The 23,824-nt window shown below is 36.3% G+C and overlaps 1 protein-coding gene and 1 pseudogene across 1 annotated transcript; one reads left to right on the top strand and one right to left on the bottom strand.

Annotated features, from left to right (window-relative positions):
- The window catches only part of LOC140954344 (uncharacterized), a 53,047-nt pseudogene that overhangs the window by 20,623 nt on the left and 8,600 nt on the right, over nucleotides 1-23,824 (bottom strand).
- LOC118046704 (uncharacterized) lies at nucleotides 20,312-23,515 on the top strand. Its single transcript, XM_073403675.1, has one exon. The coding sequence runs from the start codon at nucleotides 20,351-20,353 to the stop codon at nucleotides 23,225-23,227; it is 2,877 nt and encodes a 958-aa protein (XP_073259776.1). The 5' UTR covers nucleotides 20,312-20,350; the 3' UTR covers nucleotides 23,228-23,515.

Genomic DNA, 23,824 nt, shown 5'->3' on the forward strand with positions numbered 1-23,824 from the left:
CCCAGCGGCGATCAGGCCAGCAGCCACCGCCCTCCTCTTCCTCTGTTTTTCAGACCCTCTCACTGTCCCTGTCTCTCGGCCTCACCAGAGCCGCCTCACGTTTGGCTCCTGCCCCGACCAGACCTCACAGATCATCCCTCTCTGTCACCAGCAGTCCTCTGTTGCCTCAACGTCGGCTAAAAGAGAAAGAGAGGAGAAGGGACCGAGCTTAATGTGGTCTGTTCCCCCTCCTTAGACCTCTGCTTGCCTCATCGCCGGTCAAAGAAGAGGGAGGGGTCGACGATCTACCCGGCCCAGCGGGTGTCCGGCCATGTGAGTCGCCGGTGAGCCACTCCTCACTCCACAGCAGGTCGGCCACCGAAGAAGAAGGAAGAACAACAGCTGGAAAATAAAACAAAAAACAGATCCGAAAAAAAAAACAAAGAAATAAAAGCTTAAAATCGACTGTTTGTGCGTTTGTTTTTTTGTTGTAGATGATGTAGCTTCTTACCGTTTGTGGGGAGGGGAAAGGGAGAAGAAGCAGAGCCAGGCCAACCCTTTTTTCCGGTGTTCTCGGGGCGGCGCGTGAACCCACGCACCGCCGTTGGCCAAGCACTGTTCACGCGCCTAGAAGCCTCCCTCAACACTGTTCAGGCAGACCCAGAATGCTTTTCAGATTTGTTTTTCTTGAATTTTAGGGATTATTTTGTAATTTTGAGTTGGATGATGTAATTTTTTGTTTAGTATTGAATTTTTTATTTATATGTTGTAAATGTGGATGTAACAAAAAAAGAAAAGAAAAGAAATACAGTGAAAGTGTATGTGTGTGTTTGTATTTGTTTTATTGAATTTGTTATTCTGTTTTATTTATTTTTTAGGATAAAATCGCAAAGGTAAAAGAAGAATTTAATATTTTGATTGGCTCACGGTCCAGATTTACTAACTTATACATAAGTTGTATTTCTAATATCCGATGGAAAGACAATTATTAAAACTTCTTTAACACATCAAATTCGCGAAGCAGCTTACCTTAGGTAGGGTGCGTTAGGGTTGTTAATACCTTCGCTAACCACAACCAGTCCCTTACCCGCGATCTCTGACAAGACCAGTACATCCGGTTTCCTAGTAGCCTTCAATAAATTACTAGGTGGCGACTCCCAACGAATTCAAAGCAAACGCAGCAACGAGAGAGAAAAATCGCCAGCCAATGCCGCGCGCGGATTTTCCGACGTGCGACACCTTTAATATTGGTAACAATCATTCAATGTAATTAATATATATACATGTCTAATAACATAACCACTGTGCGGGTTTTCTTTCTTTGTTTCTGCATAAATCTACATTTATGACTTAATTATTATTTTTGATTATTTATGTTTTTGAATACGATAATTTAGTTTTATTCATAATATGAAATGCTGAAGTAGAGGACATTCCTAGCTATCTTCAATTTTCTCATACTAGCTAGAGATAGTAATTAGTGGCTATTATTGCCAATGCTGAAGTACTTGCATGGAATCTAATGTGATGCATGCGCTTATCTAACCACAAATCTTGTAAACTCATCCTAGATATAAAGGGAGTTTGTTTTCTAACATTCTCAAAGTTATATTATTTCAATAAATTTGATTTTATCAAAATAGAATACTCCATATTATATTACGTCGATGTGTGATTAGGAGTTCGTCGGTAAATTATTTATCGCCTTCTTTTTGTCGTTGATTCCACATTCCGTCGCTATATCGGTCGGAAAAACAAAAAAATCATTTGCCGATGGTTTTACAGATGGAATTTGCACGCAAAAAAAAAGAGTTTCCCGCTTGAAATATACCGACGGATTTTATTCCGTCGGTGATATCGTGTATTACCGACGACCAGTTACCATCAATAAATTTGTCGTAGACGGATGAATTCCATCGGTAAATCCCTTTGTAATTGTTTTTTTTTTTAATTTGTTTTTTTAAAAAATTATTTAGAATACATAATATAAAATGATATAAATTAATGGTAATAAAAACTAATTATGCAAATAAAATTTATATTAAACATCAAAAACAAAAAATCAAAGTTAAATAATATTCATTAGAAAATGACTATTTTTCAAAAAAATATTAAACGAAATTTTAAAGGTAAATAATGTTTATTACAAATTAATATAAAGGTGGAGCTGGAGGAGGAGGAGGAGGCTGGTGGTCATAGGGCCAAAAAGGATTAGGCGCACATATTCCACCTTGTGCCATGTTCATGACCATTTCACGAAACTGTTTATAGGCCGCTCTTTGTTGTTCATACTCCGCTCTTTGTTGTACTTTGAGTTGTGTACGCCTCTGAAAATAAGGTTTGATCTTGCTAGGCTCCTTTTAATAGAGGATATTCCTAGCTATATATCTGCAATTTTCTCATACTAGCTAGAGATAGTAATTAGTGGCTGTTATTGCCAATGCTGAAGTACTTGCATGGAATCTAATGTGATGCTTATCTAACCACAAATCTTGTAAACTCATCCTAGATATATAGGGAGTTTGTTTTCTAACATTCTCAAATTTATATTATTTCAATAAATTTGATTTTATCAAAATAGAATACTCCATATTATATTAAAGATATAGGATAATGTAAGATTAGATATGGATAGAATTCCACTATATATATATTGAGTTGCGTCTTTAGTAATTAATAAATAAAGAGAAAGTTGGGTCTGATTTCTTATTAAACCTATATGCTTTTGGGCTTAACACAAAGCTAAATTAAAAAAAATAGATTTGAGATCCTACCATACTTTTCTAAATTTGATTTCTTTTGAGTTTTTGTATACGTGGACTATCTTTTTCTGGGCTCATATATCCTTGGGTTTTTCAAGTAAGTGGATTTTCTATATTTTGAGGGAGGTTACATGATTTTACGTAATATTTAATATTTTTAGTCCATACCATGATTGAACCGTCAATACCAAACTTTAGATTTTCTATATTTTGAGGGAGGTTACATGATTTTACGTAATATTTAATATGGCTAGCATAGGGATCCTGATTTTTTTTCATTTTAATCCATTATGTATTTTACTTAGTTCATCACTAGAAAGCAATGGACTCCAAGCATTTAATTATCATTTATAAATTTTATAAATATATATATATATATACACACACACAATTAATATTATTTTAAAAACATGACATGGCATATGATCCCCTTAAAAATATTTCTTACAATATAGAGAAATCTAATGAAAGATAAAGTAAATTGTAAGGAAAACCAAACTTCAAAGATGCAATGATACCAAGAAAAACCAGGCATAGATCAGGAGTAGAAGTCTACAAGAACAGTTGTCATCGGACGCGACACAAAGGAAGTTATAATTAGAGCACAAATTGCACGTACGTAGACTTGCTGGAAAAATGTCAATTTTGGAAATTAATTTTGCCGTGTTTCCAACACTCTTGCATAGTCAACAAAGGGGCCTAATTGTATGGAAATATTTGCAATTGAATAATTCAACCTGCAGTTCCATATTGAATAATTGTATGGTTGCGAAGACTTGGAGGTCAAGGAGGAAAAGTACAGAGCAGATGAAGATTGGTTTTCCCTTGTTGATGCTGGAAAAGAAAGATCTTTCCAATCCCACACTTACTTGGTAATCTTGAGGGCAAGAACCTTGAAACTCCAATCTTTGTCAGTTCTGGTACGCTGCTCTGTTTTCCTGTAATGGTTCAGCAACGTACAGTTCCCATCAGACGAGCTGCAAAGAAAGTTCTAATTAAAGCATGAACTGTATCTGTTAGCACAATAACTTGTCTGGTTTTGAAAATATATTGAAAATAATAAATGTTTTTTTGTTAAGATTTATTTTTAATATTAATACATTAAAATGATTTGAAAACATTTAAAAAAAAATTAATTTAAAACAAAGAAAAAAATATATAAAAAAGAGAGGCTTGTCAAGCTATTAATTCTAATGAAGTTAGTCTGAAAGAGTAGTCATACCATGAAGGAGCATGTCTAAACATTCAAAGTTGTAAACATATTTATTCAAGTTTGGTTTCGAGCATAAACTTCGTTCATCGTTTCCACTTTCAAGCACCCCAACACGATTCCTTAGCATCCCAAAAGAGACAGCAACGATCTTTTTATTTTATCCATTTAGCCCCTAAAGCAAGATTTTTATTAATATTATTATTGTTGTCGTTATTTTGGTTTACAAAGATAAATTTTAATTAATTTTCCTTTGAGAAAACTACAAAATACTTGCGTCCTATTACCTTATTGACAATGTGCATCACTTAACTTTTTCAATGTCATCCTTTTATCCACTCTGTGTCAAAAATAATTGATATAATCTTCAAATAACTAATTATATGATACACTTGTTTTTTTCAAGTAATGAAGGGAGAAATCCAACACTCTAACATCTAAAAAATGGCATATTTGATATTAGAGCGAATTAATTTTTGTGAAACAGATGTAGGACATATGAATTATTTAGAAATAATTCATTGTATTGTTTTTATTTATGAGTCAGGATATCTTCTAATAAGCTTTCAAAAATAAAGGTTAACTTCTAGACGTATGCAACCCATTGTGGTTCAACTTATATCTCAATACTCAATTTAGCTCGAAACAATATCTTTTATTAATTAGGTCCTAAATATTTCACACATTTCTTAATTGGATTCTTTTATCAATTTCCTTAATATTTTATATCTACTATGCCTATTTTAATAAGAAAAAGGCATACTTTTACAGCAAATTTAATACAAAACTTGGCAGAAATGGATAAAGTCATCAATTTGTTTATTTTTATCCAGGTTTTGGTGCTTAAAACTCTGCATGTCCACATGCTGGAAAAGTAAAGACCCAATGAAGATTGGTTGATGCTGAGAAAGAAACTCCAATCTTCTTAATTTGTCTGTTTAATTTCCAGTAGTAATGTCATTGCAATATATTCACTGAACGAATTTATTGGTTACTTAATCTTGTTTGTTTTATCTAAAAAAATATTAAGTTCATTTTTTTAAATGATTTTTTATAATTGTTGATGTGTTAATGTAAAAAAAATAATATCATTTTAATATATTTATAATAAAAAAAATATTTAAGAAAAATACACTGATAATTTCACATTACCAACCAAGTAAACAGGAAAAGTTGATAGGAACTCTTGGATAATTAAAAAAGACTTTTTGGGTCGTGAAAAAACAATATATATATGTGTGCAAAGTCATTAGTGCTCCATTGCTTGGCGTAATTATCACTTTGCCTTTGTTTCCATCCAAGTTCCGATCGAAGACTTGGAGGTAAAGGACAGACCAAATGAAGAGTGGTTCTCCCTTGTTGATGCTGAAAGAGAAAGACCTTTTAGGACGACCAATCCCACTGCATCTAATTGAGGGCAAGAACCTTCAAACTCCATTTATTCTCCATTGTTTGTCAGTTTTCTAGGAACTGTTCAATAAAGCTATTGCCAGAACGTGTTGACTGGAGACTGGATTGAAGTGGACATAAGAAGGTGAGGATGACTCTTTAACTCTGCATGGCCCCTGGCTTCAGCTGTGAGTAAACTACGATCGTAAATTATTAACAAGTTTTCTTCCGATGTTTTCTTGGAAATTACATTCTCAAAGTAATATTATTTCAATAAATTTGAATTATCAAAATAGAATACTCCATGTTATATTAAAGATAAAGGATAACATAGAGTATTAACAAAACTTATAATATTTTGATGTAAGATTAGACATGAATAGAATTCCACTTTGTATATATTGAGTCTTTAGTAATTAATAAATAAAGATTTGCTGATTTTTCCTTGAGAAAGTTGGATTTAGTATCTTGTCAGACCTATATACTCTTGAATCTAGCATGCATCTAAGTAAAAAAGAAATTGGATTTGGCATCGCTCAAGAGTTTCATGGGTTTGACTTCCTTGATCTGAAAGAAGATTGATTCTCCCTCGTTGGAAAGTATAAAATCATTTATGTTTTGGGATTTTTTTTTATTTGTCCATTTTTTTATTCTTAATCACTTAAATCAATCTCCTTTTCTGGGAGTATTTTAAGATTTATAGAGTTATGAACAGATTGTTGTACAAATCTACGAGTGTGCAAGCAAATTAAAACAATTCTTATGAATTAAAAGAATAACACTCGACTGATTCTCACAACAGCAGCAATATTTGCAAGCAAAATAAAGTAATTCTGATGACTTGTAAGTCATAAATAACTATTAAAAAGTGTAACAAACGTACCCATCAGACGTTTCTTATGGTGTGGAATGCGTGATAAGAAGCAAGGAGGTCTTGGCATAGGCTCCCTAATGTCAAAAAACAGGGCTCTGTTATTTAAATGGATACGGAGACTTTCTTCTCCGAGCTCTGCTCTATGGACACCACCAGAAATTCGCTAAATACTAATGGACGTACCGACGGAATTTAATCTGTCAGTATTTTTTGGTCGAAATCACCGGTCGGTAATTACCGACAGAAAATTCAGAATTAATGAAAAAAGGGCGGGTAGGTGGCGCAGAGGTTTTGGCGGGTGATTTTTCCGACGGAATTAAAACCTGGGGCCCGTACGCGTGATGGGACTAGTTCACCGTCAAAAATACCGACGGAATCACCGACGATTTGAAATGCCAGATCCGTACTGGTGACGTGACCGGTGCACCGTTAAAAATACCGACGGAATCACCGAGGGATTTGAATAGCAGGTCCGTGCGGTGACGTGTCGATTGCTCGTCAGAATTACCGACGGTTTCGCCGACGGATGCACTGACGGAATCAAAACCGTCGGTAAGTCCGTCGGCAAAAGTGAATATATGGCCACTCTGCCGACACTCTCCTCCCCCATTTCTCCTTCTTCCTAATCCTAACCCTCCCCATCTGCAAAATACCAGCCCCCCCTCGCCCCAAAACAAAAATCTTCCTCATCTCAGCACAACAAGTTGTATTTCTTGAAGTTTTGTGGTCACAACATCCGTGTTCTGATTTACCGATGGATTTTATCATTTTTTGTAAGTAATTCTATCTTTTAAAATTTTAACATTTATGTCGCACCCCAAAAAAATCCGGCGCGCGGCATCAAGCTAGCGATTTGTCTCGTTTTTGCGTTTGCTTTGAATTCGTTCATGGGAGTCGCCACCTAGTAATTCTGGGCTGCCTGAACAGTGGCAGCGCATGGGTGCACGCGCCACCGCCACTGGTGGCGCGTGGATCCACGCGCCACCGCAGAAAAAATGGAGCAGCCGGTGGATCTGGCTCGTCTCTATTTCCTCTTCCTTTCCTCGACGGTGTTACCTACAAAAACAAACCAAAACGCAACAGGCAGTCGATTGTATTAATCATTTTTTATTTCTTTTGTTTTCCCGATCTGCCTCTCTTCTCCTTCAAATCTGCTTCGGTTTTTTTTGCTTCTTCTTGTCCGATCTGGCTTCTCCTTCTCTGTTTCAGGCGGCCAGATGTGTGGCTGTGTTTCGGTCAACGGCTGCGCAGCTGCTGGTGTCCAAATCGCCGGCTTCAGCTGGCTTTGCTATTGCAACCCGCGGTCATTGGAGCTGTTGCGGAGATGGGAGAGGTTGCTGGCGGCGTTGAGGCGGAGGATCTGCGACCGACCGGTTGAATGAGATGACCGGTCTTGGCTGGTCTGTGGCCGTTACTGTTGAAGGAACCGCCGAAGAAGAGGTTGCTAAGGGAGGGGCTTCGGCGTTGATTTGGTTGTTTGCTGTTGTGAGAAGACCGAAGGAGAAGATGCCGTCGGGGTCTACTGGGTAGGAAATACTGGAGGCGGCTGTTGGTGAGGGAAAAGTTGTTATGTGTTGATGAGAGGGAGAGAGGGCAGTGATGGTTGTTTGGCAGATGGCAAGGGAGGAGGAGACGGTGGAAGGCTGGAAGTTTATTTGTGAGGGGAGGCTGTGTGTGGCTCTGGCGTTGGAAAAATGGGGAGAAAAAGAAGAAGAAAAAACATCTGATGAGGGGGAGGAGATGGTCGGGTCTGTGAGGGTGGAGAATATCAATTGTGGTCGGTTAAGAGATAAGAGAAGAAAAAAAATCACAAATGGTGGGGGGCGTCCGGCCGGCTGTCCATGGTTGAAGGTGAAGAGAAAAAAAAAATCAAAAACAAAGGATCGGAGAGGGAGGGGCGGCTGTCTTGGTTTTAGCCAAGGGGAAGGAACAAGCATTGGCTGGCTAGGAGAAGAAGATGGGGGGAAACGGTGTGGAGCTGGTAGTGAACAGGAGTTCCAGTTTCTCTGCCCACTGCTCTCGGGACCCGGCGAAAATGGCTCCAATCTTCCCCCCATCTTTTGCAAAGCTGGGGATGAGAAGAAATAGAAGTTTTCATTGTGAGGAGGGCCTCCATTGTCGGCTGGAAACAAGGAAAAGAAGAGCCGAAAGAGAGGGATCAAATGGTCTTGGGCCAGGGGGAGCGGCTGGTTTCGGGTGAAGAAAAAAAATTCTTAGGTTGCCTCTTTTTTTGTGTTGACTCTCCCTCCAATATTCAAAATTCCTTAAACATGGGCAAAAATATTGTTTGGGCCTCCAAATTGGTCCCTTAACTTTCTTTTTTTTGTAAAATTTGATTTTTCTTGTTTTTTTGTATTTTTTTGAAAACGAGCAATATCAACGTCGACTCGATGAGGAAAATCAATGATTTTAAAAAATGATGCGTGAAAAGTTGAACGCGTTTGAAAATCTTTTGAAAAATTAAATTCTTTTTAGACGACGCTGAAAATGCTAAAATGACGCGAATATATTAAAAAAACATAATTTTTTGGATTTTCATTGTTTTTCTCTATTTTTGGATTTTTTGAAAATATATCAAAAACATGGGTCAAAAATTGGGTAGCAACAATTTAAATGTCAATTTTATTGTTTTTTTAGTATATGTATTTTTTTTTAGTAGATGTACATGTTTTATTGTTATTTCTCAAACAAACTTGTAGTATATGAATGTATAATTTTATACTTGTTATGGTTTGTTTTAGATTTTGTAAGATTGTATTTGTTTGAAAATTGTTAAAACTTAATTTGTAGAATTACCGAATTACATGTTATGTTTTGAAATAATTAAGAGCTTGTTTAATGGGTCCTTTTTATAGAGGTTCGATAGAAGTCATGGATGATCGTTCATGGATGTATCTAGATTCACCCCAAGGATTGCGGAGGATGGATTATTGTAACGGGGTTCAGGGTTTTATTAATTTCGCAACATCTATTCCCAGAAATTTTACTGGAGGCGGTATTAGGTGTCCATGCAGGAAGTGTCAAAATAAAAAGTATCTGCATCCAGATGTTGTAATGATGCATCTTCTACACAAAGGGTTTGTGGAGGATTACGAGTGTTGGTATGCACATGGAGAGGTATTTGTTAGTAATAGGAGAATGGGAGAAACGGTGGTTGGGTCAACTTCTAGTGCTAGCAACGTGCATGAAGCGGCAAATGACAACACTAATCCTTACAGAAACATGGTTATGGATGCAATGAGAATGAATCAAGATAATGTCAATCAATGTCCAATCGTAGAAGAAGAACCTAATACAGAGGCAGCTAGGTTTTTTGATTTGTTGAAAGATTCTGACGAACTATTATGGGATGGCTGCACAAACCACAGTAAATTATCGGCTGTGGCACAGGTGTTCACCATCAAGTCAGATCACGGGTTGAGTGAGGCCGGGTATGACAAAATTATTGATTGGGCAAGAAGCATTTTACCTGAAGGGAACAGGCTCAAAGAGAACTTCTATGCTGCGAAGTCCATGATGAAACCCCTCGGTTTAGGATACCAGAAAATTGACATGTGCCCTAACTTCTGTATGTTATACTACCTTGAAAATGCTGAGATGACCGAGTGCATGACATGCGGGCATTCCCGTTACAAACCCAAAAATGGCAGGGGGAAGACTCTAGTGGCATATAAAAAACTTAGATATTTCCCGATCACGCCTAGACTGCAGAGGTTATTTATGTCACCAAGGACTGCTGTGCACATGACATGGCACCAAACACACGATGTCGTTGATGGTGTGATGGTGCATCCTTTTGACGGCGAAGCGTGGAAACGCTTTAACAGTGTTCATCCTGACTTTTCTGCTGAATCAAGGAATGTTCGACTTAGGTTGTGTACAGACGGGTTCAACCCATTTGGGTCATTTGCTGCTCCTTATTCTTGTTGGCCGGTCATTCTCACAGTTTATAACTTGCCACCGGGAATGTGTATGAGGTCGGAGTTCATGTTTCTATCTACTGTCATACCCGGTCCAAGCAGCCCGGGGCGGAATATAGATGTTTGTCTTCGACCGTTGATAGATGAGTTGGTGCAGTTGTGGTCCTCCGGATCTTTGACTTATGATATATCGAGGAAACAAAATTTCCTTATGAGGGCGGCTTTGATGTGGACTATCAGTGATTTTCCAGCTTATGGAATGCTTTCTGGTTGGAGCACGCATGGGAAGCTCGCATGTCCATACTGCATGGAAAACAACAAGGCATTCACGCTAGCAAACGGAGGTAAAGCTTCTTTTTTTGACTGTCACCGTCGCTTCTTGCCACTTAATCACAGGTTCAGAAAGAACAGAAAAGATTTCTTTGTTGGTAGAGTTGAAAAAGATGTTGCATCCCCGCGTCTTTCTGGTGAAGAATTGCATCATGTTGTATCAGAGTACAGTGACATTGTGTTTGGCCTTCAATCAGGTAAGCAAAAGTTTCGTGGTTTTGGTTTGACCCATAATTGGGTAAAGCGAAGTATCTTTTAGGAGCTTCCGTATTGGAAGACTAATCTTCTCCGCCATAACCTTGACGTCATGCACATCGAAAAGAACATGTTTGAGAATATTTTCAACACCGTCATGGATGTGAAGGGGAAGACAAAGGACAACATGAAGGCTAGATTGGATATAGCTTTATACTGTAACCGTAAAAATATGGAGTTGGTTTATGACGAGTCACGGGTTGCAAAACCAAGGGCAAGCTTCATGTTAGAGAAAAACGCACAACTGCTAGTCTACAAATGGCTTAAGAGTCTGCGTTTCCCGGATGGACATGCATCGAACATATCAAGGCTTGTTAACATAGAGGACTGCAGATTGTATGGAATGAAAAGCCATGACTGCCACGTGTTTATGCAAACACTCATCCCATTAGCTTTTCGTGATTTGTTGCCAAAGGGAATATGGGATGCACTAACGGAGATCAGTCATTTCTTCAGAGATATATGCTCCAGCAAGATGAATGTTGAGCACATTGAGATGCTTCAAACGAAAATCATCGAGACACTATGCAAACTTGAGATGATATTCCCTCCTTCATTTTTTTACTCAATGGAGCATCTCCCTATACATCTACCGTTCGAGGCAAAAGCTAGAGGACCGGTCCAGTATAGATGGATATACCCATTCAAACGGTGAGATATTACAGTTGCAATGGAATTCATATCTTAAAGTATTTTCTATGTTTTTCTTATTTGAAAATACTTGAATTGTACTTCAATGCAGGTACTTGTTTAATCTAAAAAAAAAGGTTAAAAACAAGGCGCATGTTGAGGCTTCGATATCTGAGGCCTATATTGTTGAAGAGATATCAACATTTATCTCGTACTATTTCGAACCTCATCTGAGAACAACAATCAATCGTGTTCCACGGCATGACGATGGCGGTGAAGTGCCTTCCAATGGGAACTTGTCAATATTCTCCAATACTGGACGACCCACACCTAAAAATGCCGTAAGAGGAAGATATTTGTCGGAAATAGAATTCAAACAAGCACACAACTATGTTCTATTTAACTTTGATGAGCTGAGACCATTTATTCAGTAAGTCTATATATGTGTAATACTAATTAAACTTTGTTAGTAATATACTGTTAATTATATATTGTAATATCATACACTCATTATCACTTGCAGGCAACATCGACAATATTTGCTCTCCAATAACTCGCAGCTGACCGAATCCCAGATCTTTCAATTACAAGATGAACAATTTGCCACATGGTTCAGAACACATGTAAGCACTATCACAAACTCATTCTAACGTATGCATGTCATTACGAGATTCTCGTTCATTTACCGTGTATTGATGTACATTTAATTACATATATTTACAAGGTTTATCAAATGGGAAGGAGTGCGCCCAAGTCATTGTCTTCACTAAGCCTCGGCCCTGAAAGAAAAGTTAGGTGCTACAATGGGTATTTTGTCAATGGATATGTTTTCCATACTGAAGAATACGGGCAAGGAAGAAAGACATACAACTACGGTGTTTGTGTTAAGGGATCCACAAGTAGCCAGTTAGAAGTTAACTACTATGGTAGATTAGAAGGGGTCGTCGAACTGCAATATCATAGTGAGCAGAATAAAGTGTTTTTATTCAAATGCTATTGGTATGACACGACGGACAGAGGAATCAGAGTTGATCCGCACCATGGTCTGGTCGAAATCAACTCAAAAGCTAGACTCCGCAACATAAACGATGTCTTTGTTTTCGCAAAGCAATGTCAACAAGTTTATTACACATACACCCCTTCATTTAGAAAGGATCGTTCAAGAGTTGATTGGTTTTCCGTTTTAAAAACGAAACCACGGGGTCGTGTCGAGGTTGTTCAGGATGAGAACGAAGACACAAGTGTGCGAGATGAAGTCTTTCAAGTTCGTGAGTTGGTTGAACCATATCGAGTTGCTCCTTTGATTGAATTGGAAGAAAATTCAAATTTTCGAGTTCTCGATGATAGTCTTGTTGATATTGACGGAAAGGAGTTGAATGTTGTTCTCAGCTCTAGCGGAGAAGCAAATGTCGATGAAGAAGATGATATCCATATTGAAGATTGCGATGAAGATGATGACAATTCAACTGATGAGGAAGAAGAAGAAAATTCCGACTAATTATGAAAATGAAGCCCTATGTAAAAACATTTGTCTCATGTAATTTAGATTATAGATGATGTATTTTGTAAAACAAAATATTTACTGTTTAAGCAATGTGGTTATTGTGTTTATGTGATGGACAGTTTATCAGTTAAGTTTCTGCAGGAAGGTAAACAGGCAATACAAAGACAACCTTTCCTGCATCATGCAATCTTACCGACGTCCATACCGACGGATAGTGATCCGTCAGTACGCGAAATGCCACCAACACCGACGACATTACCGACGGCTTCACCGACACATACACCGACGGATTATAGTCCGTCGGTATCTCACAGAGAGTTCGAAAAGAATTACAACAAAATGCCACATTCACCAACGGGCATACCGAGGGAATTAAATCCGTCGGTATCTCACAGAGAGTTCGAAAATATTTACAACAAAATGCCACAATCAGCGACGGGTATACCGACGGATTCTAGTCCGTCGGTATCTCACAGAGAGTTCGAAAATATTTACAACAAAATGCCACAATCACCGACAGATTTGTCGACGCTAATATCGACGGAATAGGTCCGTCGGTAATTTTTCGGTCACACATATTACCGACGGACCGCGCGATTTCCAAAGTGTGTGAATTAATGCGCCTCTGAACTTGTCATATTACCGACGGAATAACCGACGAACTGCGAAAAATATGGAGGGCTTTTAAAAATTCGGGGCGAAATTCAAAAAATACCGACGGATTTTTGACCTGTTACCGACGGAATTTTTTACCTTTTACCGACGGATATTAATTCCGTCGGTGATTCAGTCGGTAAAACTGCCCTATAAGTTCCAGCCCCCGCCGCTTCGCCTCATTTTTTCTTCTTCTCCCCGCCGCTTCGCTTCTCCTCCGTTTTTCACCTCAGAATTTTCATTTTTTTGCCCTCAATCCTTCAAGACTTTCACCTTGAATCTCTAGCAAGATTTGGTGTTGTAAATCTTCATCATATTAAAAGGTATGTGTTTTTTTTCTAATTTATTTTATTTTAATTTATTTTTAGTTGTTTTATTTTTTGTTGTTTTGGTGTTTTTTGTTGCAATGTAGATAAAATTTTCAATTTGACACATTATTAAGGTATGTATATTTCGTTCCTTTTCTTGATGTAGGTTTTTTTTAAAAAAAAAATTTAATATTTTTTTGTTGTTGTGTTGTTAGAATTGTTATTAGTTAATTTAACTTAGAATGAGTTAAAGTTGAATATTTGAATTTTTTTGAATTTTTTGAATTTGTTGAATATTTGTTAATTTAATTGTTAGTCTATATTTTTTTTTAATTTATTGAATATAATTTATTGTTGTATTGCCTATATAATTATTGATTAATTTATTGAATTAATATTGTTAATGTTGAATTTGCCTTAGAATTAATAATTGCATTTGTTGGAATAATTAGTAATTGCATATGTTTTTATTGAATTATATTTTATTGTTGTATTGACAAAATTATTGAATAATTTGTTGAATTATAATTGTTAATGTTGAATTTACCTTAGAATTAGTAATTGGATATGTTGGAATAAATTAGTAATTTTGTTTATATTATTGCATGATTTGTGTTTAATTGTTTCCATTGATTTTAATTGTTAGGCTATAATTCTTTTTTATTTTATTGAATATATTTTATTATTGTATTGCCATAATTATTTAATCAATTGTTGAATTAATATTGTTAATGTTGAATTTATCTTAGATTTAATTATTGAATATGTTGGAAGAATTATTAATTTTACTCTAACTTGATGATTTGTGTTTAATTGTTTCTATTTATTTTGAATTTATAGTTTTGTTGTATTGACATAATTATTGAATAATTTGTGAATTTTAATTGTTAACGTTGAATTTATCTTAGGATTAATAGTTGAATATGTTGGAATAATTAGTATAGATTGGGTCAATTGGTTGTGGCTATTGTTAATATTTGCAGGTTTGTGGATTTGGGCAGTGTCCAGTATAGGGGAGGTGCTGCCGATTTTTTTTAACTTTTGAAATTTATTATACAATTATTATATATATTTGTTTAGATGCGCAAAATGAAAACCAGAGCTGGTCGTTCACGTCCAGTCGAATCAAGTTCGTCTAGCAGCGATGCTGATGTTTCCTTAGGTGCCTCTCAAGAATAGGCACCTACACCACATGCGCCGTCAATCGATGCTGCCTCTTCCAGCGGTGTTTCACATCGCAGAAGCGGCGTACCTTCACAGCGGAATCAATTTACCCGCAAGTACGAGGCACAGTGGAAGGACAATCTTTCAATGTAAGTTTGTTAAGGTTTTAGTTTTTTTTATATATATAAAAAAAACAAATTTAAAACATAATTTATGAAGTAATCACTATTTCATTAATTTCATTTTTTTTCAGGTTCACAAACATTGAGGCCGCCCGATTAATATCATCGGCATTTAAAGCGTCGATGGAGATTCCATTGTTTCAATGGAGTCAGATATCCAGGCATCCTGAATGGATGCCTCAAGTCAATGCATGGTTTCGTAGATTTGAGGTTTGTGTTAATATATAATTTTCAGCTTATTTCTAATAAATTCTAGTTATAATTGTAAATAAATTATTAACATTTTAAAAAATTATTTTTTTATACACAGCATCGATTCAGCTGGGACGATGAACATGACACTATTGTGAGGAGGGTGTGGGAAAATCACGCGGCAATTAGGTAACATCGAAAACAATACGACTTTTTTTTTACATAATTATTTATGTTTCGAAATGTAATTTTTTCGTGCGTGAATTAGGTTGCGTGATTTTTGGTATGACACCCAGAAAAAGGCCAAAAAAACAGCGAGGGATAAGGGGTTCCAAGGCTGGAACGATGTTGCGGTTTGGAGGGATTTCAAACCGATATACATCCCGGAAGATATATGGCCGCACTATCTTCAGCACGTGACGTCTGAGCGGTTCACTCGACGCTCACAGTCCAGTGCCGACAACCGGAATCGGCCAATTCATGGCTCGGTTACAACACACACCGGCGGCTCCGTTCCGTTTGCTGCACATGCGAAACGGATGGTAAGATTAATTTAAATGAAATATATCGTTCAATTAATTTGTTGTTAATACATTTTTTTTCATTATAGGCTACGTCTCTTGAACGTGAGCCGAGCCCTATGGAGCTGTTTGTGGAGACGCACGTGCGGAGTCATGACCGCCAAAAAGGGACGCAACAGTTCGTTGACAACCGTGCTCAACAGTTTGTGGTATGTTTGTTCAACTATTTTATTTTATAAGTTATTATCATGTTTATTGAATTGAATATGATGATTATTATTTTTTTTCAGGAGACCTATAATAATCGGTTGAGGGAGAGATACGGGGACGATCTATCGAATTATCCGGAATTTGATCCGGATTTGTGGATGGAGGCTGGATCGTCAGGTGGACCCGATGAAAATTAGGTTTACGGGCTCTCCAACACTACCGCGGCCAACTTGCGGTCGATCGGTACTGCTTCAACCGCTGGGAGCTCTCAATCTGTATCGAGCTCCCAATCTAAGGAGTTTGTGGCCTTGCAGCAAAGGTGCGACCACCTATCAGAGGCGTACACACAACTCAAAGAAGAGCAAAGATTGGTGAACGAACAACACAGAGCATAGTCTGAACAACAAAGAGCGGCCTATGAAGAGCTTCGGCAAATGGTCATGAACATGACACAAGGTGGAACATGTGCACCTAATCCTTTTTGGCCACCTAACCCCCATCCTCCTCCACCTCCTCCTCCTCCTCCTCCACCTTTATATTAATTTTTAATTAACATTATTTACATTTAAAATTTTGTTTAATGTTTTTTTTGAAACACATTCATTTTGTAATGAATATTATTTCACTTTGAGTTTTTGTTGCTTAATATAAATTTTATTTGCATAATTGGTTTGTATTACCATTAATTTTTATTATTTTTTCAAAATAATTAAAAAACAATTAAAAAAAACAATTACACAGGGATTTACCGACGGAAAAACTCCGTCGGCATTGGACAGTGTCTGCCACCGTCACCGACCATCACCGACGGAACAAATCCATCGGTATAAATTTACCGACGTATTTACCGACGGAAATATTCAGTCGGTATAAAATATCACCGACACTTTTGCCGACGGAGTTAGTCTGTCGGTAGTTTTATAACACCGACGGAAAATATTCCGTCGGTATATTCCAAGCGGGAAACTTTTTTTTTTGGCGCGCACAATCCGTCGATAAAACCGTCGGTAAAATTTTTTTTGTATTTTCGACCGATATAGCGACGGAATGTGGAATCACCGATAAAAGGTATTCCGACGGGAGTATTCCGTCGGTAATATAGTCGGTAAATACTTTACCGATGAAAGTTCTATCACACACCGACGGAATATGTCCGTCGGTAAAACTGTGAAATCTTGTAGTGGGAAATCCTTAATTATTAACCTGTACAAACCAGATTTCATAGAAGGGTAGAAGTCCCGAAGAACGTACAATTCCAATCAGACGAGCTGCGAAGGAAGAGCACAGAGTGTACCTATAAGCACATAGACTTGCATGTAGGGGATTTTATCTACTCTCAACAAAAATGTCAGTTTTGGAAGGTAATTAATATGCATAATTGAATATTTCTTTAACCCAATTTGGAACAAAAGGTATGTGAAAAGAAAGTTTAAATTTTTTATTAATATTAAGATGTACTATTGAGGGATATATGCATCACCACAACCCCCGCAATGCTAAAACCAGCACTATAAAAATTCTATTAACTATTTGAAAAGAAACATTCCTTCCTGCTTAAAGAATCTTGAGCAGGTCTAAAATCCATATGAATGGCTTTTCTTTTAACTATTTGACTTGCTGCACATCACTCGCATAGACTTGATCTCAACAAAAATGTTAATTTTGGAAATTAATTAATACTGCCGTGTTTCCAACACCTCTGTTTAGTCATTATTGTCTTTTGTTGGCATGGAATTTTATAGAAGACGAGGACGAGTGGTAGAAGTCCCCAGCAACGTACACTTCCTATCAGACGAGCTGCAAAGGAAGAGCACAAACTGTATCTATTAATTAGCACATGTTAATTGCTATTTTCTGAGAAACATATAAATTGTTTATATGTAAACAGTCCCCCGTTCTTGTTAATAATAGCAATAATAATCTATCAGTACATGCGAAGGGTAGATGTCCCCGAGAACAGCTGCCATCAGACGAGCTACAAAGGAAGTTCTAATTAGAGCATGAAGTGTATCTGTTAGCACAAAGACTTGCTGCAAATGTCAATTTTGGAAATTAGTACTGCCGTGGAAATATTTGCAAGTGAACCTTCAGCACCACATGAAGAGTGGACAATATCTATACATCCAAGTTCTCCCTTGTTGATGCTGAAAGAGAAAAACCTTTTAGGACGACCAATCCCACAGTATCTTGAGGGCAAGAACCTTCAAACTCCATTAATTCTCCATTGTTTGTCAGTTTTCTAGTTTCAACAAAGCTACTGCCAGAACGTGTTGACTGGAGACTGGATTGAAGTGGACATAAGAAGGTGAGGATGACTCTTGTGGCTTGAATTTCTTGGAAATTATATTTTAGTGAAAATTATAGCAATCTTCGCATAAATCTTATTGGTAAATACAATTTGGAAAAACATCTCTGAACATTCAAATTAAGCTGTCACGATTTTTAATTTTTTTTTATCTTACTATAAAAATTTCACAATTAACTACCTTATTTATTAGCACTTGTGTTAGTGAATTAAAGGACTTCTCCTGGTGTGAAAATATTAGCTGAATGAATTAATTGGTTACTTAATCTTGTTGTACAGCTGCGGATTGGACATAAGAAGGTGAAGATGACTTTGTTTATCATTTATTTTTTTAATTATGCATACATAATCCCATTGTTTAAATTATTTATTATTTAGAATAGAAAAAGGAAAAATCAAAGTATATCAATTCAAGGAATGATAAGCAAGAAAAGTGTTTTAAAAAAAAACAAAATATTACTAATCAAGATTTGTCAAATAACTATTTAGTTATTTTAAAACTAAAAGGATTAATTAATTTAAGAAATATTAGCAACCTCTAAAACACTATTTAATCTATTTAGAAAATTAATATTAGTTTTTTAATATTTTTATGATTTTAATAAATTAATATTAAAAATTAAAAATAAATTTTAAAAATCATCACATTAATATATTTTTTAATTAAAAAAACATCGCTTTACGTTACCAGGCGCGCACTCATTAGGTGCCAATAAACAATTTAGTTTGCGCAATTTGAAGTCAATTTGATAGAACCTTACATATTTCCATGGGTTTTACTCTTACGAGAGAGAATATTTGAGATTTGAGATTTGCTATAGTGCGGATGTTAGTATGGCGAGTTGGTGCACCTGAAGCTTGTAACCCTCTTGATTACTTCTGGATTGATCACCCAACTACGTATGGCTCAACCTAAGAGTTGATCGGACGGTCCTGATGAATATATATTGGCTTCAGTGTGATACAGTGTACTAGATTTTTGGTACACCTAGTGACGTAGTAAAATAAAATCAAAGTGCATATTTTTTTAAAAGTCTTTCTCTCCTTCGAATTTTCCATTAGTAATTCTGCTTTCAACACAAAAAATAAAAAATAATAAAATAACATGCATATTAAATATATATTTAAATTTCAATTGATATAAAATTAAAAAACCTAACATGCATGTTAATATTAAAATTAATTATGCTTAAATTAAAACAAGTATATAAATTGAAAGAATGATAAGCAAGAAAATTATTTTTAAAAAACAACATATTACTAAATTAAGCATAGTTAGGAAATCAATATTAATTTTTTTTTTTAGTTTTTTTTTAAAATTTTATCCATTAATATTTTATTATTTTTTTGTATTTTGGTTTTTTGTGAAATTTTTCTATGGTTTTGAAAGTGACAAAGATTAACTCACACTTTTTTATTTCGATCTTCATTGAATCTTACTTTTAAAAATAATTTTTTTTAATTAAATTAAATTAATTACATGAGAGGAAGCAAATTTTATTCAAACAAGCTATTGCCAGAACGTGGACATAATAGGTGAGGATGACTCTTTAACTCTGCAAGCCCACTTGTGGCTTATTAAGAAGTTTTCTTCCGATTTTGTGGCTTTGAATTTCTTGGAAATTACATTTTAGTGGGCAAAGCAATACAATTTGGAAAAACATCTCTGCGCACACAAAGTCATTGCTTTGCGTAATTATTACTTTGCCAAGAAACAACAATTCAGTTTGCGCAATTTGAAGTCAACAAGGAATCTTGTTTTAATATACTTTGCCGCGTTTCCAACACTCACTCACTCTTGTTGTTTCTTGAGATTTGATTTCGTCTTTACATGTTTTACACATCCTATGTCAGTCAGTATACAATCTAAGATTAGTTTGTCTATAAATACTACTAATAATGTCTTTCTTCATTCCTCATCTCTCCCAAATATACTTTGAATCCTGTAAGGCCAGCCAAACATGGGGTTTCCACCTATTTCATCTCTCTCTTTCATTCTGTTTCTCTTCCATTTCCATTCAACTATTTCTTCTTCTCATTTCTGTGCTCCTCACCAAAGCCTTTCTTTGTTCCAATTCAAAGAGTCCTTTTCCATTAATAGCTCTGCTTCAGAGCGTTGCCAGCATCCCAAGACAGAGTCGTGGAAAGAGGGTACAGACTGCTGCTCGTGGGATGGGGTCACTTGTGACCTGAAAACCGGGCATGTCACTGGACTGGACCTCGCTTGCAGCATGCTTTATGGCACCCTCCATTCCAATAGCACCCTCTTCTCCCTGCATCATCTTCAAAAGCTCGACCTCTCTGACAATCATTTCAAAAGCTCCCATATTTCTTCTCGATTTGGCCAGTTTTCCAATCTGACACTTCTTAACCTAAATTACTCAGTCTTTGCAGGTCAAGTTCCGTCTGAAATAACTCATCTCTCCAAATTGGTTTCACTTGATCTATCTGACAATGACGATCTGAGTCTAGAACCAATTTCTTTTGACAAGATTGTTCGAAACCTAACCAATCTTAGAGAACTGGATTTGAGTCAGGTAAACATATCACTACTTGTACCCAGTTCCTTGATGAATCTATCCTCTTCCTTTTCATCTCTTTCCCTCAGTAATTGTGGATTGCAGGGGAAATTCCCGGGTAACATCTTTCTCCTCCCAAACCTTGAATCACTGGATCTGTCAGACAACAAAGGCCTCATTGGCTCTTTTCCTTCATCCAATTTGAGTAATGTCCTCTCTCATTTGGGTCTTTCTAATACAAGAATTTCAGTTTATTTAGAAAACGACTTAATCAGTAATCTAAAGTCATTAGAATATATGTCTCTTCGTAATAGTAATATTATAAAGTTAGATCTATCTCTGCTTGATAATCTCACACAACTCATCTTTTTAGACCTTTCAAGTAATAATTTTAGCGGTCAGATCCCATCATTATTTGGTAATCTCACACAACTCACCTCTTTAGACCTTTCAAGTAACAATTTTAACGGTCAGATCCCATCATCACTTGGTAATCTCACACAACTCACCTCTTTAGACCTTTCAAGTAACAATTTTAACGGTCAGATCCCATCATCACTTGGTAATCTCACACAACTCACCTCTTTAGACCTTTCAAGTAACAATTTTAGCGGTCAGATCCCATCATCACTTGGTAATCTCACACAACTCACCTCTTTAGACCTTTCAAGTAACAATTTTAGCGGTCAGATCCCATCATCACTTGGAAACCTTGTACAGCTTCGTTCCTTGTTTCTCTCTTCCAATAAATTGATGGGTCAAGTTCCAGATTCTTTAGGTAGCCTAGTCAATCTTTCATATTTAAGTTTATCAAATAATCAACTAGTAGGCCATATCCATTCTCAATTAAATACCCTTTCAAATCTACAATTTCTATTTTTATATGGTAACTTGTTCAATGGAACAATACCATCCTTTTTGTTTGCTCTTCCTTCTTTACAATATCTTGACCTTCATAACAATAATTTCATAGGTAATATAAGTGAACTCCAACATGATTCTTTGAGATTCCTTGATTTGAGCAATAACCACTTGCGTGGTCCAATCCCAAGTTCGATTTTCAAACAAGAGAACTTGACAACCCTTATTCTTGCATCCAATAGTAATTTGACAGGTGAGATTTCTTCTTCTATTTGCAAGCTGAGATTTCTTCTAATACTGGACTTGTCCACCAACAGCTTGAGTGGTTCTGTGCCACAATGTTTAGGGAACTTCAGTAGCATGCTCTTGGTATTGCATCTAGGCATGAACAATCTTCAAGGCACTATCCCTTCAACATTTTCAAAGGATAATAGCTTGGAATATCTCAACCTCAATGGAAATGAATTAGAAGGGAAAATACCACCGTCTATCATCAACTGCACAATGTTGCAAGTTATTGATCTTGGCAACAATAAGATTGAGGATACATTTCCCTACTTTCTAGAAACGCTTCCAAAGCTCCAAATTCTTGTCCTAAAATCCAATAAACTCCAAGGTTTTGTGAAGGGTTCGACTGCATATAATTCATTCTCTAAATTACGGATTTTTGACATCTCTCACAACAATTTTAGTGGGTCATTACCTATTGGGTATTTCAATAGCCTTGAAGCAATGATGACCTCGGATCACAACATGGTTTACATGATGGAAAAAAATTACACCGGCTATGTCTATTCCATAGAAATGACATGGAAAGGTGTAGAAATTGAGTTTACGAAGATCCGAAGTACTATCAGAGTACTTGATTTGTCAAATAACAATTTCACCGGAGAGATTCCAAAAGTGATAGGAAAGCTTAAAGCACTCCAACAGCTCAACCTTTCTCATAATTACCTTACAGGTCATATCCAATCATCATTAGGAAATTTGACCAATTTGGAATCATTAGATCTATCTTCAAATTTGCTTACCGGAAGGATTCCAGCGCAGCTGTGGGGTCTAACATTTCTTGCAATCCTAAACCTTTCACATAACCAACTCGAGGGGCCCATACCAAGTGGACAGCAATTTAACACCTTTGATGCAAGCTCATTTGAAGGAAACTTGGGTTTATGTGGATCTCAAGTACTAAAAAAATGTTACGGTGATGAGGCACCATCATTACCACCATCAAGCTTTGATGAAGGAGATGATTCAACATTGTTTGGAGAAGGATTTGGATGGAAAGCTGTGACAACGGGGTATGGATGCGGGTTTGTGTTTGGAGTTGCAACGGGATATGTTGTGTTAAGAACAAAAAAGCCTTCATGGTTTTTTAGGATGGTTGAAGATAAATGGAATCTCCAGAGCAAAAAAACAAAGAAGAATGGTGGCAGATATGGTGCTAGAAGAAACTAAATAATGCAATTCATATTTTCAAGTAAGTTTTGCAAGCATTTGAGTTTTCAAATTTTATGTTCACAGTTTATGTTAGGCTATCTTTTGTTTACTATTTCAGTTGATCAGTCTTACCTTTCTAATTTTGCAGTACAAACAAGATATCAAGTGGATCAACAATAGGGTGGCCAATTCATAGTATTGGATTTTTTATTTTTTTTTTGTAGTTTACATAATACTTCTATGAAAAAGAATTCATTCATGTAACAAGTTTGTGTTAACTATAAAAGCACTTAAATAAATCTATGTTTCTGGGAGTATTTTGAAAGTTGTAGAGTTATGAACGGATTGAAGCAATTCTTGTAAAGTTAATAGAGCATCCAACAAAATCTTGCTGCTAATAAAGATCATTCAATAAGGACAAGTTAGGAATGTTTAATCTTAGTTAGGAATGTTCACAAAGTACTACCTTGCTTTCATTATCAGAGTGAAACTAAATTTCACTCAACATAATCGGTGGGTGACAGCAAGTTTTAGAATAACAATGCAATAATTTTAAACCATCATTGTTTTGCTAATGCAAGACAAAGCTCAAGCACAAGAGAGGCAATTCAAATG

Source organism: Populus alba, chromosome 12, assembly GCF_005239225.2.
Source record: "Populus alba chromosome 12, ASM523922v2, whole genome shotgun sequence".
NCBI lineage: Eukaryota > Viridiplantae > Streptophyta > Magnoliopsida > Malpighiales > Salicaceae > Populus > Populus alba.

What these genes read in the sequence shown, in the direction of transcription:
- LOC118046704 (XM_073403675.1), top strand. Translation starts at nt 20,351, where the DNA reads ATGGGGTTTCCACCTATTTCATCTCTCTCTTTCATTCTGTTTCTCTTC.